This window comes from Poecilia reticulata, linkage group LG14 (genome assembly GCF_000633615.1).
Source record: "Poecilia reticulata strain Guanapo linkage group LG14, Guppy_female_1.0+MT, whole genome shotgun sequence".
Classification (NCBI taxonomy): domain Eukaryota; kingdom Metazoa; phylum Chordata; class Actinopteri; order Cyprinodontiformes; family Poeciliidae; genus Poecilia; species Poecilia reticulata.
In genome coordinates, this window is record NC_024344.1 from 11,695,265 (window position 1) to 11,722,176 (window position 26,912).

General features: G+C 38.8%; 1 protein-coding gene across 4 annotated transcripts in view; it reads right to left on the minus strand.

The window, feature by feature from the left end:
• Nucleotides 1-6: 6 nt before the first annotated feature.
• Nucleotides 7-26,912, minus strand: part of msi2b (musashi RNA-binding protein 2b) — a 295,829-nt gene continuing 268,923 nt past the window's right edge. For 2 of the 4 annotated variants that reach the window (XM_008427841.2, XM_008427839.2), the window contains exons 12-14: nucleotides 10,629-10,808; nucleotides 6,295-6,449; nucleotides 7-768 (exon numbers count right to left, since the gene is read on the minus strand). In XM_008427841.2, coding sequence (XP_008426063.1) covers nucleotides 727-768; nucleotides 6,295-6,449; nucleotides 10,629-10,808 — 377 coding nt within the window. In that variant the 3' untranslated portion in view covers nucleotides 7-726. The remainder of the gene's footprint in view (nucleotides 769-6,294; nucleotides 6,450-10,628; nucleotides 10,809-26,912) is intronic. The other 2 variants (XM_008427843.2, XM_008427842.2) reach the window with 1 other exon arrangement.

Sequence of the window (26,912 nt, forward strand, 5' to 3'; positions counted from 1 at the left end):
ATAACATAAAATTACATCCCACTGTTGCGTAAAACAAAGCCAAAGGGGCTTTTTAAATGAAAATTAACACATCACAACATAGCACAAAGGAGCTCTGGGTATGTCAGGCATTACATCTGCAAAAATAGCTGCAGGGAAATAGAATTATTTTCTTTTTCTGGAATCATAAATCCTGACAATTTCATTGCACAAACAAGTAACAATTTAAGCAAAATGGTTGATAGGAGAGAAATAATTGTTAGGGCMCTTGTTAGAGAAAGGAYTTTGAGAGCTGCTTTTTTTATATAATGAAGAAAATGCGCTGCCGCTTTYGCTTCTGTAGCAACAGGGTGTTGACTTATTGAGTTGTTGACATATGATTGGCTAAAACAAGACACTACTGGAGGATGAAGGCATTTCAAAAGTTAAGATGAGAAGAAGAAAAAATGAAGAGCTGATAGTATGTCAGTGTGTGGGAYCTGAGCGACTCAGTTAATCACACAAATCAGCCGAGATTGCTTCTTTTTTTTTTTTTTTTTACTTGAATGTGGATGTTTTTTTTGCTTTTAAAAAAGAGAGAAACGCTCCCTCTCTCACACACACCTGTACCACCAGCTCCAGCATTTTGACACAGAGGTGGTGAAAAACGGCGAGGAATGTGATGAGCACACATCAAGGCAATACTTTAGAGAAAAGCACAGTAAATAAAAGGCAATACCTCTGATGAGATAGCAACCGGCCACCTGTTCAATGGTATCCGTTTGTAAAAGCTGTCGCAATCAACGGGCCCTAAAAGTGTACAGTTAGTGCTGTTGTCAGTATGCATTTCAAAGACAGAAAAAGTGAGTATCATATCAACGTTTGTGTTTTTGCTTTCTTTGTTGTTGCTTTTTTTCCATTTTATTTTCTGCTAGCATGAATGTGAATGTTTAGATTGAACTGGATCATGTAGAGAAGCAGAACCTTTCATGGAAAACAGAGAAATAATTACAACTGGAGGTGGGGAAAAATACTACTGGAATAGAAAAGATATTAAAAAGACTTTGGTATTTTCAATAAAGTAAATGACTCGTACTGTGTTCAATAATTTAAGATGCTGTCGGTTTAAACCTTTTCTCTTGTAACGGGGGAATGCCCAGGTTATGAGTTTTTAGTCTGAATAAAAAAAAATWAAAAAAAACACGTGAAAGAGATAACAGTAATAATACACACAATCCCCATTCATGCTAACATAAACAACTGATTTCATCTGAGAACATGGAGAGAACGGCGTCACAAACACCCCTCYGCAGGATCAGAAGGTTTTTGAAGATTGAAGGGTTTTCATAACGTCGCTCAGTTATCAGGACTTTGCGAGCTTTCCTGCTGACAGGTCTCTAGGAACCCATGGATCGGAGCACAAAAGAGAAGCACTTTCAGCAGCGATTATTTGTCTTTATCACCTCAATCAGCTAATTGCGCTCTAATTGTCTTGCATGGGGGGAGGGGGGAAAATGTTAAGATCATTACTGCTTCTTCAGAGCGACTGTTTTCATACTGGCTAAAGGGGCTAATGCAATCAGTGGAGCGTGAGACGGAGGGGCGAATCAGCAAAGCTGAAGTCATCCATGAGGTTGTGAGATTTAGTGATTATATACACATTCAGTTCAGCAGCATCCCTGATAAAGAAAACGAATTATGAAGCACATTTTACTTCTTGCTCATTTCCTATTTTAATGTTCTGAGCAAGAAGTCAGAAGCTGCTTCACCTTTAAGCTTCGCAGCTCTCTGTTTTGATTCACTGTAATTCTCAAGTGGTGATTTAATATGTAGTATTACTTTGTGAACACAAAGCTTGGCTGTAAATAAGCAAAATGYTCCAACATGTTCCTAAAAGATTGAATACGAGCGTTCTTTGGCYGGCTCCATAAATTATACGAAAGTACAAAGCCAATAAAATTACTGACCCSTCAGAAAAGAGCTGCACAATATATTACAAATGCATTGTGGGATATGAACATAATTYTTTACATACTAATGTCATATTTCTCCAGCTGGACAGAGTCTAGCTCCGGACACATATGCTGAAGCTCACAAAATGATGGAAAGAGGAAAATAGGGACATATTGTGTCTGATCTGRCTATTGTACTTTATTTWTTTTTTTAACCATTATCATCATCATCGCAAGAAATTCTAATATGGTGCAGCCTTAACTCAGAGGATTGTTTTTATTTTCCTCAAAATAACTGATGGCAATGGATGTAAAATAACTAACACAAATGCCCCCGTGTTCATCGCTCCACTTATCCGCCGGTACATCTGTCCTGAAAATSAGCAGCCCAGGTCTTTCTTAATAAATATTTAGCTTTCTGCACCGAGACCAACAGATTAWGACGCACAGCCRGCAGACCTAAAACAATTAATAAGGAATTTGCTGTGAAAGTGCAAAAACAACCACAGCGTACATTTGGACAGCATAAATCAATTACAGAGGTTGCAAAATGAAAATGAGAAATGTTTGCCTTCTCCTGAGCTATTTGTGCATTTGCTCTCAGTGACACTGTCAACAAACAAGAGATGCATCAGCAGAGCTTCACAAAAGTCTCCTAATCCAGGGTAAAGATCTGATAAATGTCCTGAGAAGCCTMTTTATTTAAAAACATAATGCAATATGTGTTTATGAAAGGTAATCTATGCACTACAAAGCACAAAAATATGATTCAATTAAGCAATAAAATAAATGCTACGACAGATGAGCAAATTAAGCTAAAAATATATTAAGCTTTTTTAAAAAAAGGTCAATGCATGGCTTGACAATATTCAAGGACATGTTACATATCTTTTATATAAGTAGTAGTGACAGTGAAACATACTGTATTGGCTACTGCAGCTCCCTGTTTGCTTCCCTGCATGTGCTGTTGTGAGATATTTGTGGATATCCAGAAGAGCTCAAATGCTAATTATTTACGTTTTACAACACTCAAAGCAAAGCGCAACGTTTTTAAAGCACGCTAACAATCTTTATTGCAATGCTTGTCTGCCAAAGATCAATTCAAACAGTTCCTAAATCATGCTACGAYGCAGGCAGTCGAGTCTTATTGAAATAGAGAGCAAACATGCTAACATTAGCCTAGCATATCAACTTAAGTCTTCAGCATGAAAACATTGTTAGCAGGAGCAACACATGAATGTATTAAAGATTTTTWGCTTCAAGTGATATATCTTTAGAAACAAATAAGAGCTATGTGTGTTATAATTGACATGCTGTACATAAAAGCAGCTGTGTTAGCCTAGCAAACACTTTGAATCTACTGTTGAGACAAAATTTGTCACAACAAAAAACAGCATCTAGAACCTCATCGGTGAGAATGAGGTGGACAAAATAACAATAATGTAACCCATGTAAAATTGATGAAATATAACGTATTTTATTTACWAACTGTACATGGGATTTACTTAAAGTAAGCTTTAAACAAAGGCTCGGTATCAGCAACTGAATGAGTTTAAATGACTCTGGAGGTATTAAGAACATAAATCTCCATCAGTGCCTTTGCTACTAATTTCCTCCTTTGGTTCAGTCACAAAACACAGCACAAAAATGCTAACACAGCATTTAGCTACATCTAGCTACTGTATTTAGTGAGGCACAAATATTGAACTACGCCTACCGTGGAATGAGATATTTTTTCAGTGAAGTTTGAGTGTTAATTCTTATCTGACAGATCCCAAACATAACGTTTAATCTCACACACCATCTCTCTGTAGAGGCACATTTTCTGTAGTTTGTGAACTCTGCAGAGGGAGATTTTCTGCAGTGGAATACGGRGGAGATAATGCAAGAGACCATTTTTCCGGAACTATGAGAAGACAGGACATTATGCAGAAAGGAATGTGTAGAAAGTCTGCTATCTTTACAGCCCATCCTGAATGGTGGATGACAATGCTGGGAGTGTTCAGAGCTCTTAGGAGAAAAATGTCTGTAAGTAGCCTGGAGCGAATGCATCCTGTATGCCTCCCAGAAGAACGTCTCTTAAGACGKTTCAGGACAGTGCAGTGCCTAAATGTGRAAATAATATGATTTATTTTCCTTYATCTACTGCTTAAATATCTMTAAATATTATTTTGCACTGAATTTCTATGAATATTTGTTAGTCTGTGCTTTTGCTAAACTTACTCTGAAGCCAAAGCCAACTGCTATTTTCAGACTCCACATGTACTAAGTGATTGATGGTAGCACTGAAGCAGGGTGCAGAAGGGTCCTCTGACTTTTTCACTTCATGCAGTGCTGGAAAAAAAGAGCTAATGAAAAGGTAAAGGCTGCAGCTCAAGAAGTCTATCCAGCTTTATAGATTTATTACCAAACTGGTTGACATTTCTGCTGGATACTTGTGTGTTAAGATTTCCGGCAGGCTTTATAAAAAAGATCACTCTGGGTTTTAAATACCACAATAGTTTAACGTTATTGTAACTYGCAGCTATATCGGGTTTGGGAGCATTTTTGTCGAGCTTATATTTTTACTCGTAAGACTTTGATCACTTCACCAAGTTAAAGAGTTAAACAGGGATCTGTGCTCATCTGAGCAAAATKAGGTAACACAGGCTGTCTGAAAACCTTTTATTTAGGCTCCATCTATGCACATAATTATAGTCTAACACTTGAAAGCTGAGACAACAACCAGCTGCTGATCTGCAGAGAAAATGAAATCTACATGGGGGACACTTGGAGTGAGAAAACCTGCCTGGAAGTGTTGGTCTAGTGAAGGAGCTGATCTGGGACATATGGGCTTCTAAAATTAAAAGTGGCGTTTTCTAATAAACTGTATAAAGTCTGATTTATAATATGGTGATATCAACAGGATAGAAAACAAAAAATCAAATTCAGCCCTTTGCAAAATCCTATCCACATTTTATACCTATATTTTGCCATTTCGTCCTCCAAAATAAACTACCTAGAACCTATGTACTTAAACAATTGCATTCCAGTTTGTTAATTTTTAGTGGCAAGTTTTGGTTATTAATTACRCAGATATAAATTTGTGAAAATAGTATGTCGTTTTAAACCTCATTTTAGGTAAGTTGACTCGAACACAATAGATTATAACCCCTGACCAAACCGAAATCTTTCTAAGTAACCTCCTGCAAGTAAATATTATGTATTGGAATCATATAACCACATCTACTTGGAGTGCAGATTTAAGAAAACTACTTGAAGTTATCGGTTGTCAAAGCAAGAACAAAATGCTTCTGTGCGATTTTGGATTGCTGCACTTCATGCTTGTAAAAAAACGTGAAACAACTAAAACTGGGAAAGGAAATCATGAAGGCCGAAACAAGTGGCTCTCTGCATTAATATGATTTTGAACAATGCTCTAAGAACCTGATTATTGTCGGATGCATAAATTTCCACCCTGATTACCCTTATGCGCTATCAAGAAATCTGCCTTGTGTGTACTAAATGTCATTAAATACCCTGTTAGTACTCTATAATTTAAGATATCAGGGRAAAATTTTTTTTTAAAGAGTTTGATGCAGTTTTTGCATAATATCACAAAAAAGCTCTTTTGGTATTTATATATTTTTTAATCACAAAGCCTATCCATAGTTTGAGTTGCTGACTAAACTTAGCTCCCAAAACCTGCTGGTGAACTGTTTGTGATTATTTGTCAGCCACACTCCCAGCCAAAAGCTTGCAATTTGTTTCAAGTAAAAAAAAAATAAAAATTTTATGCTGTCCAAATTTAGTTATTCCCTAGAAATGTGCTTTTTTACAGTTATTTGTGTTGGGGAAAGCAGAGTGACGAGCAGCTAAAATGCAACTTATTTAGCTTTATGATGTCCAAAGCAAAGTGCTGGGCTTATGACTTTTTCTATAAATTGCATCAGCACACAATTAAAAATGTTACGAGCCAAATTATCAATGAGTTACAACGGAATAATAAACATATTAGCAAAGGGTTCTGTATGAACTATTCTGGTATCAGAAAGTGCCTATTCCTTGAAAACTGTGAGCGTTAAAATCTAAGACAAAAAATCCAGTTAAGGACATCTCTATCTTCTGGTAGCATGCTTCGTCTTTGCACTTACAATGAAGTGATAAATATGGACATTCTCTCACTTTCTTACAGCTTCTATCGACAAAGAATCTAAGAAAATCCCACGCTAAGAGCCAATTTCAAGTACTTCAACTGGAAATGCAAGTTTACACAGAAAGTAAATRTGAAAAGCTACGGATCTTGTGCCTTTTTTTGTGTGCCAAACTTTAACAGCGGTATTCTGAGRCAGATCCGGCTCAATGTTCTCGTCTTTACAGTCATAATCCGAGCTCAAATACTCACAGTAATGCTGGGTCCGAACCCAGAGCCGGGCTGAGGACTAGCAGCGCTGATGTAGTTCCCCACGGCTGAATCCTGGTTGCTAGGTCCGTACAGGTCAGCCACAGGCCCTGGACTGTTAGCGCCGGGGAAACCGCCGGGCCTCGACGGGTTGGTGCCTGCACACAAACACATGGAGGAGCGGAGCAGTTTAGGGAAACTCATCACCCGCCAGCACCACCCTTCATCGCTCTGACCCCCAGTGGACACATTTGAATTGACAGAACACATAACTGGATTCATTTGTTTGTGTCAAAAGGACTTATCTGCAGCTTGCAATGGATGTCTTGATACAGCAAAGGTAGAATTCAGGCCTAATTTTTTTCTTGAAATAAGGTTGAATCCAGTATGATTCTAATAGAATCTACATGCTGTGTGTCTACCGCACACAAACATTCGCTTTGCTTAATCATGCACAAAGAAAACAGGCTACATACTTCCATCATGCTAGTAAATTTGTAGGTTGCAGTGCTCTCATGCATAATGTGAGGGAGTACTTCTAAAATAACAATTYATACTTATTAAACTATAACATCATTAAGGCTATGTTCAAGATTTAAAGTTTCTCAGGAGAATTTCAAACATTTGATCGTAGGTTGTGCTTCTTCTGTTTAAAAAACAAAACATGATGTACGCAAAAAAAAAAAAAAAAATCACCAAGACGTTGCTTGCATCTCAATTCTATAAGAATAATTTCCAGTAAAAAGTAAAAAAAAGAAAAAAGGAGGCTTTTCGGACAGTAGAAGAAGGCAAGAACGAGCAATATAAAAGACTGACCCGAGTTCGTTTAGAGGTTTGAACTTCAAGGGAGATAAAACAGAAATACTGTACAGAACTTACCACCTTTGCCCTGTGAGTAAGAGCAACTCAGACTAATAAMATTTCTTTTAAAAATCCATATGCCCACTAAAGGCCAATAACACAGGCAATGCAAGGGGAAAAACAGGCAGGGAGAAAGAAAAATGTGGTGATCTCTTAACAGCAATCTCCTTTGCTGTCAGCTTCACATAACCCTCCGTCTCACCCTTATTCACACGCAGACTGAGACGGGGAGAGGGGGGGGAGTAGAGAAAAAAGCCGTACAGCAGCATTAAAAAGAAAAATCTTCAGAGCACAAAAACAGCTCGATCTTGTGTATATATGGGATGGCGAACCCTGCAATGCCTGAGAGGAGGTCTTTGTATAACACATTAAAAGCCACATRGTGTGAGAGCAGTGCACTCAAATGTTGCTGGTTGCAGGCAAACACAGTAAACTAGACTTGTCACCTTGTTTAATGTGTCGCTGCTCCATCTATCAAAGCTATATTAGAGAAGTTAACTCCTTTTAAAGGAACGCCTTAGATATCCATTTATAGCACTCCGGGAAAATGAAGCCATCTCGCTAAACACACATCTCCAAGTGTTGACACTGCTGTTTGACTGTAAAGACTTTAAACAGCGAGCAGCTACTGCTCTTATCTTGCCTGCACAGCCCCCAGTGGGCTGGCTTATTACATAATTAAGGATTTTTTTTCAGTTGAAATGGCAATCCTCATTATCTGTAACTGGTGATTTTTATTGGAGTGCGGCGTCCTCCTCAMCCCCCTTAATATCCATATGTAACTGATTTTCATTTTACGACATGAAAAGCAGAAGATGCGCTGGCTGCRCATGTACAAAACAATATCAAGTGAGACATGGGGCCGGATTGTAGTTCCACTATAGTCACTCAGATTAGTTTATTTATTTCATTCACAACAAATATAATCTCAGTGCACTTTACAAAAATAACAGACCACATTTATATAATGTATTAGCTTTCTGTATTTTAGACTGTTACTTGTGATATAGCAACTTTAAAATCMTTTAATGCTAAAATGGTCTCTGTCTCTAAGACTGAAAACAATTTTCATACAAATAAGAATATTTCCATAGAATATGTACACTGTCTTCACTATCAGTTTTTCCTATTTTACTTAAAGCTACAGCCAAAATAAAGCACATTTTGTGAAACTACATTTTTAACTTTAGCAGGTTAGGCAAGAACAAACAATTTTTAAAAGGGTTTTATAAAGAAATTTGAAAAATTCTGTTTCTTGTGTGTGTTTTTTTAGGCCTACTTTGTGAATGTCCACTGTTGTTTTTAGGCAATTCAGTCATTTTATAGATTCATGACATATGTCTCACTTTGTTCTGACAGTTGCAATGAAAAGATAAATGTGTGGTTAAAAAACTAATGGAATCACAGAGAGGAAATCCTAAAAACACCTAAAAAAGTGAGCATTTTTCTTAAAGATTCTGCTGACCTCATAATTCTTTTTGTCAAAATTCATCGTAAAATAATTAAAAATTTTGACTCTTAACACACTCTTGGGATGTAAAACCAATTTAAGTACAGATGCACTAAGAAATTGCAAACGGCAACACTCAGAAGATCGATAGCTTTATCAACCCTGATCAGCATCCGATTGGAAACTCAACACCCAGTGAGGAAGTTGCTACTGAGAGAAGAACACTCCATGTTACATTTCAGTATCAGGTAGATATATTTTAATTAATGTCCAAGGAAGCACAGAAATGTGATTGTGGAAAAACATGATTTCTCTCTCTGTATATGTCTGCTGTTAATTCAAAGAACAAGCCTTCAGTAGATAACAGGAAGGCGAAACAAATAACAGCAAAGTGGGAGTGTTTTGTTTTTGTCAGCCTCTGTCATGGAGCGCGATTAATCTGGAAATAAAAGGAGGAACCTCTCAGCATAAGGGTCTAAGCTTTTTTTTTTAGGAATACACACGTACACTACTGTTTACAGTTAGCAATGCTAGCCTTGCTAACCTTGTCCTTTAATACAGGACGCCAAAGACAACTTGTGTTAAATGATAATTAAGACAACTTAAAATGTTATCACTTTCTTTGTTTTAAAATATCAGCAAAACCCCTTTTCACATGGAGGCTTCTAAYTAGTAACACAGAAAAGGAAAACAAAAATGCTGCTAATAGTAAGAACCAGTGAAAACAATTTCGACCGGTCACAGCTGCACAAAACTGGAGATGTTCAATTGGCCAAAAACTCTTGGCGCATTTCTAAATGGACAATAAAACATTTCAAATTAGYTGATGCCAGGTGAGTGACCAATCACAGCCAACTGATCTATGTAAAAATAATATCCTTTTTTCTTTTATCTTCTTAAAATTAAATCTAGATAAATCTAAATCTAACATGAGGCAAAAGTAAGGATAAAAAAAAAAACTCAGCTTGTAAACACACGTATGTGTATAGGGTTTAGTAAAACCTGACTCTGAACGGCCTGCCTCTGTAACAGCTGGGCATCCAGAGATTACGAGAAAATACAAACTGACAGATCTCACACATACMACTGCTCCCTTGTTGGTTTTAAAGCAGATTACCTACCAGAACCCGGGTTTTACTTTATTTTTATAGTTAATACTGAGATCAGTGAATCTCTCAGACCAAACATCCCAACTGCGGCGTTCAGGTCAACATCTTCTGCCGCACAAGATGCTTCTTAAATACAGTGAGAATGCAAATTTAATTTTAATTTTAAAAGTCTAACCATGACTACTTGTTGCTCTAAAACACAAAACRCATTTGAAATCCTTTTGATGAGATTCTTTGCCGTCTGCGTGCCATACTTTTCTTCCCTTAAATCCAATATCTTGCTTCTCAAAACAATCAAAAAATGGGGGGAAATGACACAATGCAGCAAAGATCAAAGTGAGCACATAGAGTGGCTCTATTTATTATGCAAAAAAAAAAAATGTTTTCTGTTAAGTGTTCAWTGTTTTACAAGCATCGCTGCCTAATAATGTGAGCAATCTCTCCCACACTTAGAAGTCTTAAGGGTTTCAAAGAAAAATGCCACTCACTCCTACCTTTACTCTCATCTTCGGCTGTTCAAAATTCATATAAACCTGAGCACTGCTAGAGAGGCCGCTGTACTCTCTGACATCATCAGTAATTACTTTGTTCACATGCAAATGAAGGATTACATTCTGTATGTGTCGGCCCCTTATGTGCAAGCAGGGGCTGGAGGGGGGGAGAAARGGGGGAAATCTCTGCAAAGAAACAACAAAATCTACATTTGAATTTGAAAAAGGAGGAAGAACATGCAATGCTAATTTGTCAGCAATTGTAATTTTTTTTCTTTAAAGGGGATTTTTTTTTTTTCTTTCGTCGACAAAGGTGAAACAAATATATGTTTAAAAAGAAAAGACTTGATCATCTGCATGGAATAATGTCATGAATCAAACTGAAAAAGTCCAAAATGTGGATGAGATAGATGCTCAGATACAAACCTGGGTTCTTAAACTGATCCGGGCTGTGTAGGTGCTGTAGGGGGGAGTTGCAGGCGGAGGTGGCATGCTCACTGTGCAGCATCTGAGCCGCCTGGGGCCCCAGGGAGCCATAGTCAGCAAAGGAGCAGGGCCCCCCCCTCTGGTCACTGGGCGCAGAGTAAAACCCATAATCGGGGAGGCCTGGGAGATACAGTATAGGGGTGGGGAGGAGGGGGGAGGGGGAGGGGACTCCATCATTGTGGAAATCAACTTTTTTTCATTGTCAAAGTCAGCGTCCAAATTGCTAAGCATAACGTGCTGGAGTCTTACACCGTCGTCTGATTACATCTGTTTCAATTGGCCCTCCCCGCCCTCCCTCCCCAGCAGCTCCTGCCATGTGGCCGAACCCCTCTTCCCCTTCCTGCCCCTCCCCCATCCCACCCGGCATATGGCTCTTATTTGAGATATGCAGCTGTGGTGTGAAAGCTAGCTCGGTAATTCGGCTGCATAAATGATCTAGCTGATTGAATGTCGTTGTAGCAGGAACTCCTGACTTCGTTCAACTTTAACCAAACAGACTTCAGCTGAAACCAGGTATTCAGGTGTACTGTAAAACAAGACCCCCTCACTGTTTGACATTAAATCATACTTTTCTGTTTTAGTTCATTTAAGATTATGAAAAATGTTTTTGAAACTTTTTCGGTAACGCTTTATTTGAAGGGGTGTGAGTTTAACACTGACATGAGACTGTCATAAACATGACATAATATCTGYCATGAACATGAACGACTCTTCATTAATGTTTACGACTGTTCACCTGATGTATCATTTGGTAAAAAAATGACACTTTTAATGCAAAGGTGCACTAAAAGTTGCATTAAAAGTGAAAGCTTTGAATTATTCAGCAAATTATGACTTTTATTACAAAGTTCCATTAAAACTTGCATTAAAAGTCATTTAAAAGCGTCATTATTTACCGAATGACACTTCATGAAGCAATCATAAGCATTCATGAAGACTCATGTTCACGACAGACGTTATGTTATGTTTATGACACTCTCATGTCAGCGTCAGAGTGAAAAAATTTTACCACTTTTTCTTTAAATTTGRAAGTTTACATACACACATTTCTTTAAGCCATATGACTTGCGAAAACATTATGGGTATTCTTCAGTAGTTTGATTGAATTTTGGCTCAACTGGGTCAGGTTTGTAGGCTGCCTTGCTCTGACATACCTTTTCAGTTCTGCCCACCATTTTTCTATATTTGCCACACCAAAGATCAACTTCTCCGTCTTTCAGCCACTTTAAAACTAAGGGCATTTTCACACCTGTAGTTAATTTAATTTAGTGTGAATTGTTGAGTTTGTCAACATGCAACTTTTCTGGTTGGTTCGGTTTCTGGGAGAACCAAGGAAGCAGACGCTGAGTTTTTTTYCCCTCTATAATATTATACGGAAAATTATTTCAGAAATGCAGTATTTTGAATAACTTTGAGAAACTGTTTTATAGTTGCATAGGAATTTTTTGCAGTGTGAAAAAAATAAATAAACGTAGTACCATTGCCTACTGGCTCATAATGCAGTGATAGGAGCTGGTAGATCGGCTCACACCATTAACAAACCGATCATTCGGAACCAAATCAAAACCATTTGAGAGAACCGAAACAGAACTTRTTTTAAATGGACCACACTTTAATTTATTGGTCATCTTAGGTTCATAGTCTGTTTACAAAACCCATCTGATCAGAGCTTATGTTGAGATGCTGCTTCAATATTCTTACTCGTGAAGTGTTTTCTCTTCATGACATCATCAAACAAGGAAGCACCATATTTAAGGTTGTTGCCTTAAAATTAGGGCTGAGACTATAACATGTTAATTTACAGAAGATAATTTAAAAGTAACACATTTAAAGGAATTGTGGAATTTAAACCCAAAAGCTCTATGAATTATTATTTAAATGAGTAAATATCAGATATCGCAGCGCTAGTGGATGAGATGTGATCTACGTTATCCTCCCTCTCTCTTGTGATTTGCTAGTCGTGGTAACCAAACAAAGAGACATAAGAGCATCAAACTAGGCGTTTGCACACAGAAAACTTTAACCTGAATGCAGCACAAGCTCCACAAAGCTGCACCCACATCTACGCTATTGTTGCATGGAGCTGGAGATATATTTACTTAAAGCAAAAATAGATTTTAAGCAGTTTTTTTTTTTTTTAAAGCTGCTTAAAATACATCCACAGGGRGGCTTTATTTAACCYAAATGTTGCGAAATAACCAGAAGCTTACAAAGCTGTGACATTATGTGTGGCTTTTTCAAATTGTTTAAAGGCTTTACAATACAAGTGTATGAATATTTCTGAATTTTAAGAAAGAAACAAAACTTTTCTCATTATTCTGAACCAAGTTTTGCAATTGGAAAAACAGAAAAAAATATATTTTAATCCGATTAAATGTCAGTCAGTGAGGGGGGGAAAAAACAAGATAATAAAATCCACAAGTGTTATATTTTAGGTCGGATCTATCCAAATGGACTGACAGAGGAGGGAGATAAAACCGGCAAATCGTTAAAAAAACACGTCAATACATTCCTCATTTCAAACGGTCAATTCTCAGTGACGTACCTGAAGGAAGGAAAACACATTGCGCTAATCAATAATCAATCCGCGGCCTGCTTTCAGACCAGTAAAAACTGATAAGGTTTTTTTTTTTTATGTGAGTGAGACCCAGAGACGTTCATGTTTATTGATGATRAGCTTTCTGAAGTGTTTTAAGTACTCTAAGCAGGCCTCAAATTGGCCTCTTTGAGCAATTCTTTCTTTCACACAGATGGTGGATTATCAACAGTTTAGAAAATGCCTTCCTGCAATAAGTCCTGCTGACATTTATTGCTTGTTCTTTTAATCTGAGACAAGCTGCTCATATAAAGAGTGCAATTAAAAAAAAAAAAAACCCTGCTCCTTCTAACACCTCTTTGATAACGGAGTTAATCTACTCAGGAGGGACTGAGATTGGTGACACAGGCTGGTCCGTGTTGGGTTTCCCCTGCTGTTTGTGTACGTGAATCTGTGTGTGTGTGTTTTTATTTAGGTCCAGGAGCGAATAGCCATTCAAAACCACTTCACCTCTCCCCATTCAGAGTGAGACAGTCCACTTCTGCCAAATGGAATGTAAGCACCAGCCATGCTTCTCCCCGCCAATGCTTTTTAGCACTCTGATCTCACCACTTGTGGGCTGCCTGCCCACTCATCAAATTATAGGCTCCAAATAGGGCTGGCTTCCCACGTACGTCACATAATGCCTGACACATTGAACAAAGCTCAAGAAGCAATCATTCCATTTACTTCACTTAGACAAATGTCACTGAAAATTGATTGGCCTTGCTAATGAGTAAAGCTGGATCAATGGAATAATTACAACGGGGAAGAAACRTTCGACGGTAGCACAAACCGTGTTTATTGGGGATCCGTAAGAAGGACGCTCCGCTTATAGCACCAGCTCATAACCAAACAGTTGCTACTTTCACTCAGACTTATATTTGCACTGAAGCCCTACACACATCTGCTTTCATTATTTCTATTTATTCTTTACTCTTTATTTAGACAGACTTATTTTGTTTTAAAATGTTGCAACCGTGATGATAGCCTGACAACAACTTGTGCTGTGAGGAAGTAGATTTCTACGCTGGTTGGGAATCTGTGGCGATGGACTGATGCCTGGTGGTTTCTCTGCCACTTCTGAACATCTCCTAAGGTGTGTAATCATCTCACTGAAAACGTGTGTACGTGTCAGAGCCACCAACTGAGTTCAAGACCACGGATATTTGAGTCAACAAGGGCGGGTTTTAGCTCCCATTTGATTTTGGGATGAGGACTAACTGGAGCCAAAATACTTTTATACGCTGATGACACTTTTTCTTTCTTTTTTTTGTTTCGTTTACAGTGGAGTTCTACTTAAGTCAAGCTGTAGACCTTTTTCAGTAAGTGTTCAGTCACTGTAGTACTGCTGAAACTACAGAAAGATATTAAATCAAAGAAGACTAAATTTATTTCTTGCTAAAATTATTCTATTGCTACACTGGATGGAATCAGTATAAAAACTCACTTGATATAAATATTTAGAAATCCAGATAGGTGAAAAAATATTGTTGGATGTTGGTCATTTGTTTATAGAGTTTAGACCTGAAAGGGTTTTCTCCACCGAATCCAGAAAATGACTATCTGTGTTAAAATACTGTTAAATGTTCCCAGAGTGAATTTGGTAAAACTTCCTTCTTCAGTTTGGGTGCCTTTTTTGGTTTTCTTATTTGAAATTAACTTAGAAATAACAGGCTTTTGAGGTTAAAAAAAGTAGCAACATGTAACTGTTTTACTCAATCCTTTACTGTTAAGAGGTATTGTGTCACATATTTAATATTTATTTCTATATTTGCTTTCTTTCTGGGTTTTTCTTCTCTTTTTCCTTCGCTGATGATGCTTTTACTTGAAAATGTTTTTGGGTTTTTTTGTTTTCTAAATGTCATCTTGATCAGGAAGACGAGAAAAATGGAAGCTTTATTTCAAAAAGATCTTTCCTGGCTAAATAAAGGCTCTAGTATCAGAGATATATGGCAGAAGCAAAACAGGAGGAAGTAAGGAAGTTAAAACGACTTCCACACACAAATAAACTCAACAACTTCTTGGAGTGCTGAAGGCAACACAGTGAGGATAACCAGACACATTTATACCTGACTTTAAAACTTTAGAGGTTCACACTGCTGAAAATGTATTAAGTATAAAGGTGACAGAAAGCAAAGCTCTTTAATAAAATGTGATGTAATCCTGGACAACTCTGCATCCCCAGTTACAGAAGCTCTGCTTATAAATCGTGTTGTATGTATTTTATCTAAGCTACATCGCCAGGCATTTATAACAATTTCTCACACAACTTTTTGACATTTATTTGTCTTTTAATTTGAGTCTTTRTTCCTAAACAGCTGACAGATATGAGCTAAATGTTCACATCTCCATGAACAACACAGCATAAAATGCCTGTTGCCATCATGTAACACAGTCAGGGACAGAAACTTGGCAGGGACACACTTTATGCAGGAACAATTTACAATCTTGCATTTATGTTACTGACTGCAAAGAATTTYATTATCTTAAAAAAAGTTTATTTTATGGAAGATACCAATTCCCCCASCTGGCATAAACTAGCATGRTGATGTCATAAGCACAGGTGAACACTCGTTAGGTGTCCGGTTGATAAAAAGACAAACATATGTGTCTAACATCTTTGTCTTCCTGTGTTAGGATTGGTCACCTCTAAGAAAAATGAGAACGCTGTCATTTTGCATCAAAGTGGCCTTCCATGCAAGGAAACAGCTGCTAAGGGGCGACTGTGGSTCTGTGGGTAGAGTAGTCGTCTTGCGATCGGAAGGTTGTAGGTTCGATTCCAGCCCTGGGCAARGCAAATTGCCTACCGAGCTGCGTATCGGTGTATAAATGTGTGAGTGTTTGTGAGCGTGAATGTGACTCTAGTGTAAAGCGCTTTGAGTRGTCAAAATGATAAAGCGCTATATAAGTTCAGTCCATAAGAATATTGAATAGGACTGTGAGGGATTTGCCCCCTCCCTAACAGGTGCTGTTTTTGTGTTTTATAAATTCTAATTTATTTGTGTAAATGTATTGTTTTGGGAAGTACTTTGATTTATTTACTTGTTTTAATCCTCTTCTCTCTTTGAGGTCACCTGGTCATGTGTTGCCATGGAAGCGCGCCCATGAGCAGTGCTGACAAGGACCTGGCGATACCAATCAGCCTCATTGGGAAAATCTATTTTCTGAGAGGGAGGAGAGATGTATTTTGAATTTTGTTTGGGCCCAGATAGTTTTTGTTTGAGTTAATTGTAACTGTAGACATTGTTTAGGAATAGTTTAGTGCAAATGTTTGTTTGTTTCTGTCTAAAAATGTGAATGTCTCCACCCCTCCAATTAGTCCTGGTGGGAGCCAATCATTTAAGAGCCAGGTGGTTCAGGTGAAAGGGTTTTTTTTTTCTCACTCTTCTTGTTGTAACCTGATTTGCCATGCTGTATACTGAACTGAACTGAATTGAACTGAACTAAAGACAAAAGAAAAGTATTGAGTACTCTACAACTGCTGGCTCCAGTCTATTTTTCTCTTGTGTTGCAAACCAACAAGGACAGAACTGTTTTCAAAATGATCAAGAACTATAAAGTGTCAGTTTCAATTGTAGTCAAAAAGGCTTTGGGGTGTTTTAAGATTACCCAAAAGGCATGTGCTGTGTCTACATTGAATATTGTGCTACCAAACGCTGTTGCCCCATCGGCAGCTGGTGGGTGAGGAGAAGGCTTTTGGGAAAACAGCTCTGCAACAAAAAAGGAAGGTTAAAAAAAACACTCCTTCTTTTACCCAGAAAAGCATCAGACGGAGACTGAAACTCTTCGAGAGGTTTAAGGATGTGCGGCAGAAAACTGGAGAAAAAAACAGTTTCCTCTGATGAATCTTTAATCCAATTGTGTTGGACATCTGAAAAATCATTTATGTGGGGGGAAATAAAGGGAGACCATATGTCCTGTGCCATGCCGACAGTGAAGCAACCTGGTATGATCCATGCGTGGGGCGACTTTTCATCTGAGGCACTGGGCTTACTGCCAGCTCTGTCAAAGAATACCAGCTTGAATAAAGAGAGGGATCAAGAACATCCTATTACTTCTTTCAGTAATCCAGATGCAGTTTGTTCTTTATCTCAAAAGATCAAAATACGGAAAGTAACCACATAGAACCTGTGGCCAGCTTTTTAAAAAGCTGGTGAATAAGCAGAAACCATCAACTTCAAGCTCTAATAGAACATGACTGTGTATCCATCAGACTGAATCTGGACAGGAAGTTATTTAGCTTATTTAGCAACATTTTGTTATGCTGCTACTAAATTTGAAAGAAACTGAAGAAGCAACAGTTTTGTGATCAACATGAATAAACAAGGGAGTGTTATCGACGTCTGGAGGTGCACTGGATCTGTGTCACAGATGCTTTAGCAGCAGAGTTCTCAAAGTCAAAATGCTTAATTGCAGTTAAGCTTATGTGCTTAATATTGCATTTTTCCCATATGTTTATTCTTTCTTAGTTGTTTCTATGTATTTGAGTTGTATCAGATTCCTAATTTTCCTAAAAATCTCCTAAAAATCAAGATAAAATGCTATTTTGCTCACAATTAAACAGAGAAATATACGTGATTGCTTGAATCACAAAATAAATTAGGTGAAGCAATAATCAATCTTTTGGCCTCGACTTCACTACTTCATTCACATCAAGAGCCTCACAATTTGACGGCAGCATGTTGAAAGTGGTTTGTGGAATTGATTCCAAGTCACCTTAACTCGTAACTACAGATGATTTCAAAAATGTCCTGGTTTTAAAGCTACAAAACTCAGATGGAAGATGCCGTTAGATCCACGACGCATCCTTAAAATTCCAGTTCTCACAAACAATCCTTCGACGTAAAAACCGATTCCTAAAATAGTGAACAGCGAGCCGACACATTTTGCCATTTTGTCTGACAAATCCCACATATCAGGCGGGTGTCTGTAGGTGGTGACATAAACTAAAGGAACCAATACACTGTGACACAGAACGCTGCACAGCGAAAGTTTTTCTTCCATATGTCACATCAGGAAATGTTTTCTGACTTTATATTACATTTGAACAAATAATAAAGCGCGAGGAGCTGGCAGCAGGCGTGCTGCTGTATTGTTTGCACGTGTGGGAGGCTCAGGTAAGAAGCTGGCATGCTTGCCGCATTCGGGGGGATGGGTGGGGGGGAAAGCTGGGAAAAGAGTAGGACTCCGACACGAACACGCAGGCACACATTTTCCAAAGCCATATATTTTCATCAGTGGTTATCTGATCCGTTATGCAGCGTGAGACCGGGCAAAGTGTGCCCACAGCTGCATTAGTATCACCGATCATATCGCCATGTGCCTCAGACCGTCCCACTATTAATATTCACACAATCTATCCGGAACAATGGGCCTTTCTTGGACTCTTTTTTTTTTTTTTTTCCACTGGTCACTAATTGGATGTAATTACTCATCTACAAAACAAATGAGCGTGTTGAGGTTGCCTTGGAGACTGGATCAGGGGGCCCAGCAGTGCGAATCGTTTGCGGGGCTTCATTTATACTGATAATTATCTCCCTTGCACCCACTCCATCCCCCCCGCCCTCCCTCCCTGCCCTCAGTGACCAAAACTGGCTGTGAAGCAATGGAGGGGGGAGTGTCCTGCAGTCATCTGTTACTGACATCATCGGGGTGGCACTCTGTAAGTGGATAAATGCCCTGCTCTTGTTCCCACTTTGCCAGGTGACTGCCTTTAAGGAGGAATCACAAACCTTGAAAGTACTTCTTCTCTTGTTCTCCCTACTTAGAAAATAAAATTGATCACACTTATGATAATACAGAGCCTCTTGAGATTTCAGGGTGGGAAAAATCTATAACGTGTACTTTCCTTAGAAGCCAGGAAACTAAATGATTAACGTGGATTTCCCCCCCACCCCCCCATCTTAATGTTAACAAAATACTTAAATGAAGCCACCTTTCGTCTAATGATCAACAAAATGACTCATTTTATTGATCATTTTGTTGTAAAAGTTTTTATACCCACTCAGGTTTTTGACATTTTACCACGATACAAATTCAAACTTCAGTCTGTTTTACATTTTATATAATAGACCACTAAGGGTGGGTGATACGCAACACTTTCCCAATCAATAATTGTCACTACAACAAATTGCAATGGAACTGCAAAAAATTAAGAGACCACTGCACCAAACCCCATTGAAAACTTCATGGTTATTTTCATTGATTTCTGAACTCTTCCTGACTAATTTTACTGTAAAAACGTTAGTGTTGTTGTTTCTAAATRAATATCAACTCGTTTTCTTTGCATTATTTGAGGTCTGAAAGCGCTGCATCTTTTTTGTTATTTTGACAATTTGCAGGAAAATAAAATTATTAAATACCAATTGTAGACACTGCTAAATCTAAATAGGGATAAATATGCTTGTTTTGAAGCATTTCTAAGGTTTATCCAGAAGAAATAGCCTATTATTTTTTTTAGATGTTTCACTCATGTATTTACTGTGAATGAGCCAAATTGCTCAGAAAAGACTTACCCGGCAGCAGATTTTATTTTATTTTTTAATGGAAGTGCATATGTTTGCTGGAGACTATTTTTATTTTACTTTTTTGCTTCATTGTGTACTTATCTTCTCATGCTTGAATCTGTAAAATAGGTAGTTCAACGGTAGTAAGCATTATTAAACTGGAGGAAAAAAAGCCAGTTGGTTTATCTCAAATCTACCATTGCAGTTACTATTTAAATAAAAGTATTTTCTGGCCTTTCTGTTCTATGTTTGAGAAAATAAATCGCCGTTGCACATGGAGGCGCTCTGGAGAAAGTAAAAGCTTTTCTTGCGCCTTTTCGTATTAGTTGTCAAACAGAAACCTTTTGTTTTTATCTGTCACATAAAATCCCAGTTAAAAAAAAATAATAAGAAGAAAATGTTTAAGTGGTGTGAATACTTTCGCAGGGCACTCTCTATAAATAACTAGCACAGTTATTTGCTCAGTTGACAAATACTGGAACCTGGGGAACGCAACAATCTATCACCAAAAGTTATTTTCATGCCATCAAGCAGGAATCGTTCATGCAGTCACTCCTCCGTCTCCCTCGCGGCAGCAGTGAGATTCCTCGGCGGGCCTTAAACCACATCGCTCTGCAGAAGATGTCAATAAAGCTGACACGCGGCTCCTTAAATTAGCTTTGAATTTTAGAGCTACCATAATTAGCTCCTCCATTTTCACCAATGTAATTTTAAAAATAGTGTGAAAGAAACTAACAGCTCTTTTGCTGTCTGGCCTTGCTTTCACTTTCCATTTGAAATAATCTTTTCTGTATGAATGGCTGAGTAATTAACAGCACTAGACACTCTTTTCAGAGAGCACAGACATTTCATAAATAATACATATTTAATGTCTTTTCATTTTGTGTTCAGAGAGGCTTGGCTAATGAATTTTAACAGATGATTTCTTCTTGGATTAACTCACCCATACTCAGGCCTCTGTTTTCTTTACTTTAAATTTTATGCCTGCTTTTCCATTCTCTTTGTGTTTCTTTCAAGTGAGGAATGAAGTAAAAAAAAAAAGGACCTGCTGATCCATATTTACCTTACACCACTGTTGGGAAACGATTCTGAAGAGTTACAGGAAGGGAAGAGGAAATGTGAACACTGAGAAAACAATTTAGCAGCGAAATGAATCAGCTGACATTGGTTTCCCTGCAGGGGAAAAGCCCGTGCAGACCACACTAAATGATTTTGAATGCAGATTTTAACCTGAGAGGCATCTGGTTTACTTGGGACTGAGAAAGGGCGCTCAGTTATCGACAGTCGGCACAGATTATTCCATCGCGAGCAGGTTTAGAGTTGACAGCGCTGGCCTTTTGGCTGACTGTTTTTTTTTTTGTTCTTTTTTCCAAGCGCGTCCGGTCAGGCTTAAGTGCTCGGAAGAAATCTGAGTCACGGGGAGTGAAATCTGACAGTGAAACCGCCGACATGTAAGGACCATCTACATAAATTAAACAGCCAGTGATACTAATCCATGCACTGTTTGTTAACAAATGTTGGAAAATGTAATTTGAATGACTTCTCAAATTTGTAATTTGCTTTCGGATGCACAGCTTGAGTCAAAAGTTTCCTTACATTTGTTATGGTTGTAAATGTTTGAAAGTTTTAATATCTTTTTCTCCTGCCAAAATTATTAAATAACTTTTAGTATTTATTAATTCAAGACTTGGGTGCAAAAATTTGAAATTATTAGAATTTGAAATTTTTTTTATTTACATATGCTCACAGATAAAAGTTTGGTCAAATGTCCCTCAGCAGCTCACAGAGAAAGTGCATCTATCAACAAACTTTTTGGCCAATCTAAAAAAAAAAGTTTTCTAGGAGTTCCTTTAAAAAGTTAGCTTTTTCTGGGAAAGGTCAGGATGTAAAACAAATTAATTTTCAGTAGAGATGAAGTTACATTCATTCTAGCTTCTTCATGTCAGCCTGTTTTTATCTTTTCCATTGATGTGAGTTTGAGATTATTATCCTGTGGGAAAGTTTCAACCATCTAGATGTAGAGCAGAGGCTGAAACGTGTGGAGGGAGTGTGCCGTCTTTGCACAGCCTCCAGGCCAGACTGGGCCCTTAGCATGACACTTGCACCACTATGCTTGGCAGTTGACAGAGTTTTTAATTCTCAACTTCAATTCCATCCACTATATGTAATATTATTGTGTCTAAACAGCTCAATTTTGAACACACTGACAATTTCCTTTTCTCTGAGGGTGACAGTTTGGGCCACAGTTAAATGATTCATAATCCCAACCACACAGTAGAACTGGTTTTATCATCAGTAAAGTAAACTAGCATTGCCTGATGAAATGGGCCACATCAGAGGTCACAAATACACATTATAACTCCTTTTAGAAAGAAAAAATGGGAAAATGCTAAACTACGTCGCTCAAATTTTCTCTGAATCAACAGGCAAATAATTTCTCTCCAGCATGCTATGACCCACCTATGTGAGGGAATCTAGGTATATATTGAGCCTAAAAGTTTATTTCTGAACCTGTGTTGATCAATGAAAATCAGCAATCAATTCAAACTTATGTATCCAGTTAGTTTTTTTTTAAATCCCAGACATTGTCCGCTACTATGCTATCAATCAAGCATGAAGAAAAATAAATAAATAAAAGAAGTTGAAATGGATCAAAAAAAGCCTAAATTAATATGACATCATCCCTTTCTGGGCGCCATAAATTAGCATCAATTGTGTTCTGGTCTCAACACAGTGTCAGATAAATGGGCTTTCCTCCTTTCTAATGCTACTAATTCATATCATGCCTAAATTTACGTTAATTTTTGGCATAATTCAAACAAAAAAATGTGACTGCAAACACACCGCGACATTGCTTTGCGACACTGGATATAAATCCAGGCGATAAGGGGTTAACCCCCATGATGGATGAGTGTTACCACATTTCCAAACTACTTTAAACAGAATATAAAGCCCCTCCATTGATGAGAGGGATCTAATTTTATTCCATGCATGTACTATTAGGGCTGCAGAAGATTACTTTCTCTAAGTTTTCTTTGGAGAGTGTGTTTTGTGTGCGGCCCCTGGAGGGCAAAGCGCTGACGTCCCTGAAGGCCTGTGCCTGTAACCTCCGAGCATCTGCTCCCCACAGCTGTGAGAGAGCCACCGCTCTCTGCGGTGGGGGCTGGGGGGTGCAAAGGGACGCTTTGCCCTCCCTGTTGTGTCAACCGTTTCCCTAGGCCTCGAGACAAAAACGTGAGCAGGCAGGACGGACTTGGCATGTCTGCTCATGATTCTTCACACCAAATACAGGGAGAGAGCGGCTGGCCTCGGAGCTGAGCTCCACAGATTAGCATCTGGGACAAATGGACCCGCGCTCACTATGAGGCAGGCTGATTAAGTTCTTCGCACACAGCCACTCCTCCTCTCCTCTTGGGCACGGCCGTACATCACAGAACTTGTTGGGAGGGAATTGATATTAATCTTAATTTAAAAATGTCTGTCACATAAGTTTTCTTCTTTCTGTCAGTGGAGGGCGATGGAGGGGGGGTGGGGGGAAGCGTGTAGAAGACAAGTAGAGAGAAGAACAAAGATACGCAGCAGCCATCTAATCATCATTAGAATGGGTTTCTAATGATGTGAAGATTCTCTCACATTCACACGTTTTTTGTTTTTTTAACCTTATAATTCCCCCACGGCTAACTCCGAGTCGAAACAAAGAAATCAGCAGAATGCAGCAGAATGTGTTTTGAGTGCGCTACAGGTAAACTCTGGATCTATGAAGACAACTGAGGCAACTCCGAAGTTCTCTGAAGTGTCAGGATTCATCTGCATCTCACTTTTTATCTGAAAGATCGCAAATAGACTGACTTTATAAAGAGAGAGCTTCAGAATATGAAACCGTCTTTTCATCAGATAGTTAATGTCGGTCGGCTACAAGAGTTGGATGCTCTTGCAGAGTGGTTTAGATGATTTCTCACCATATATCGCAGGCATCACATAGCTGTTCACAGATTTATGTAAATTAGACTTCTTAGCGTTGAACCCGAGGCTGAACTACATGAATTCAGCATATTGCTGCCTGCACTAGAACTGCCTTATTCCCTCTTCTTCAGGCCTTCCCCTGCAGAATTTCATGCCATCCACCGTACTTTGCCAATCGGACTTCCAGTGGGGCCTCGCTGCAGCTCAAACCAGATTCAAAACGGCAACAGCAGATTACACAGCAGAGTACGGAGTTGGCTCCTCTCTAGCTCCAGGCAATGGTAAACTCTGCGCTGTAGCCAGATCTCTGTGATCTCCCTCCCGCCTAAAGCTACAGCCTCTGAAACAAGCCTACAAAAAGTGCTCCGGGACCAGACCATGCTGTGCAACAAGCTACATGGTGCTACACGGTGGAGATCAGGGCAGCAAAACGCCTCTTTAAACCAAGACTAAGGCCTCAATAGTTACACAAACGCCTCACATTTGGGTTTCATAAAACAAAACATGTCTTTCTCACCAACACACTTTCAATGTACTAGCTCATGCACCTATTTTTGTGTCTTAAACTGTTATTTCCCCTGTATCAGTTTTACATTTGGTCACCTTATAGAACCAAACTTTAATGTATTTTATTAGTATTTTATAAGAAAGGGTACCATAAAAATGTTGCAGAATTGTGAAATGAAAGAAAAATAATACATGAGTTTCTACATACTTCACAAATGAAAGTCTGAAAATTGTGGGATGTATCTGACTTCAGCCACCCGTAGTTAATATTATGTATAAACACAGTTAGCCTCAGTTAGCTGTGAAACTTTTGGGATACATTTCAACCAGTGTTTCTTCATTCTGTTTTATAAGCTGCCTGTTTGTTGTGTATACAGACTAGAAATGAGTGATTCTGTGATCAATTGAGTTTGATAGCATGAGAAGGAGCAGTTTAGGGTTCTACTAAAGTTCAGGGAATGTGTTTTTTCGTTCCCGCTCCTCTTATAGACACTAAACTTGTAGTCATTTTGTTTTCATTTTTTGCCTACTTCACACCTGTTGATTTTTAAAATCCGCCTCCACAGCAGCTTCACGTTTCCTGCTGAAGAAATGCATCCACACAGGATGATGCTGCCACCAATACGTTTCACTGCGAGGATAGTCAGTTCGAAGTCATGCGAGGTGTTAGCTTTATATCATTTTGAAAATATGCAACAATTCTGGCCTCATCTGAGCACTTTTCAGATTTTAATCATTTTAAAATAATGTTACTTCCATTTTCTGATTCTGCACCGCTTTGTGTTGGTCCACTACACTAAATCCCAGGCCAACAGGGTGTTATTACTTTTGGCAAGGGACTGCATAAGTATGCAAGAGGCACATTGGGTGTTGATAGAAGGAGCAAATTAATCAAAGACAGAAGTGAGCAATAGGATCTAATAGAAAATGCAGCAAGAGCCACATCTTTTAGTGGCTGTTGGGTGTTTTACACCACTGCGGTAGTGTTCAGGGGTGTGTTTTCTGCAAGAAGCAGGACACAGAGAGACATCCAAAATACACCTTGTCATCGGCCATGTCTGTCACAGAGAGGGGAAGTGAGCAGCTGTCATTTTTGTCTGTTGAACACTGGAAGTGGAGCAAGTGCCCTCTCTCAGCGACGGAAAATGTGTCCCACATGCCAATGACAATCTGTGCGAATCGCCGACAATATGCAGACAAGCATCACTGCACACAAAAACGCTGCACAAAAAGGGTCATTGTCATATTTGCATACACCCAAGAAAAATCCTTATTTATGGGTGAGGATGCCTCTTCCTGGACTTCTTGTGACTTAACAGCTGACACCGCATAGACTCTGCTTCTGTCAAACCGGCTCAATGTAGACAAACATATGTATATATACAACCTGTGGTGCTCTGTGGGAACTGTAGGTGGAGTCAAAGCACAAAGAATCCCCACTTTTAAAAAGGACCCTATTTTTCCACCAACAACAGAAAAAAACTCTTGTTTGGCCAAAAAAATTAGAAAATTTAGCAAAAAAAAAAAAAGAGACTAGGAGAATTGCCATTCCTTAGCCAACACTAGGCCGACCGCTGCAAATGAAACCGTAAGATGGGACGGAGAGATGCAGCCACATTTCCCCAGATGGCACAAAYGTAGGACGGTCAAGCCTGAGCAATCTGAGTCCTCCTGTTGGTTTGTGTCTGTATGGAGTGCTGAGAGTTTCACGCATGAATCCTTCAGCCTCATCACAAAGGCTACAACGCAGCATAATAAATCAATTTTGGCCAAAAAAAGTTAAAAACATAAGTTGTATGTTGATTATCTTAAATCTCTCATTCTGGTGCAGCTATTGTTGTTTTTTTAAGATAGTTTTCCCTCGTTCTAAGAAAGGACGGACCTTCTTTATATTCCCTCGACTGTTTAAGCGCTCTAAAAAAAAAAAAGGCCCATGATGTCACTGTTTTCCCCTCTAGCGCGCCACCTCTCAGCCTCTGTTCATAATCATTTACTTGTCTTCCTTCCATTTGCAGCTGTCAGAATTAAACTGTACATAATGGCTGCCATCAAGCCTCCTGGTTCGCGGCTGCTGCTAACCCCAAATCAACATTCCTGCTTCTTAGTAATGCTCGCAGCGATTGTCAGGCCAAATTGTTTGTTTTGAAAATGCTAAATCAAACCACCCGACGCAAAAGAAATAGCACCTGATTGGCCTCCGACGTTCCCTTTGTTGATTTGAATTAAATTCGAAGTGGGACAAGAGTGGGAATTTGCAGACGTGTAGTTTTCATACGCTGCTGCTACTGCTGTCGCTCTCCGTGTTTAAGGGAGTTCATTTCACATCGCACGATGTTAAACAGGTTATCTGCTGACTTTTTTTTGAGCTACTGCACAAACCAGGTGGGATCTGAGTAACAATTAAAACACAGCAAGTTCCTAATGGTATGGCTGATTAGTGAAGACACCCCCTCTTCTAAAGGCAGCAGGCTGTGTGTTCAGTCAGGGGAAGCCATTATTGACAGCTATTGAATGATCTACAGTTGTAAGGGTGGGAAAAGCAGGATGTCTAAATGAAGTAGACACGCTGATCAATGCTGTTTAAGACGGAAAGAAACCAGCATCCTGTTTTTGGCACCAAATGTTGCTGCAGAAATCTGTCTGTTGTGACAGGATGTGCACAGACAGCAT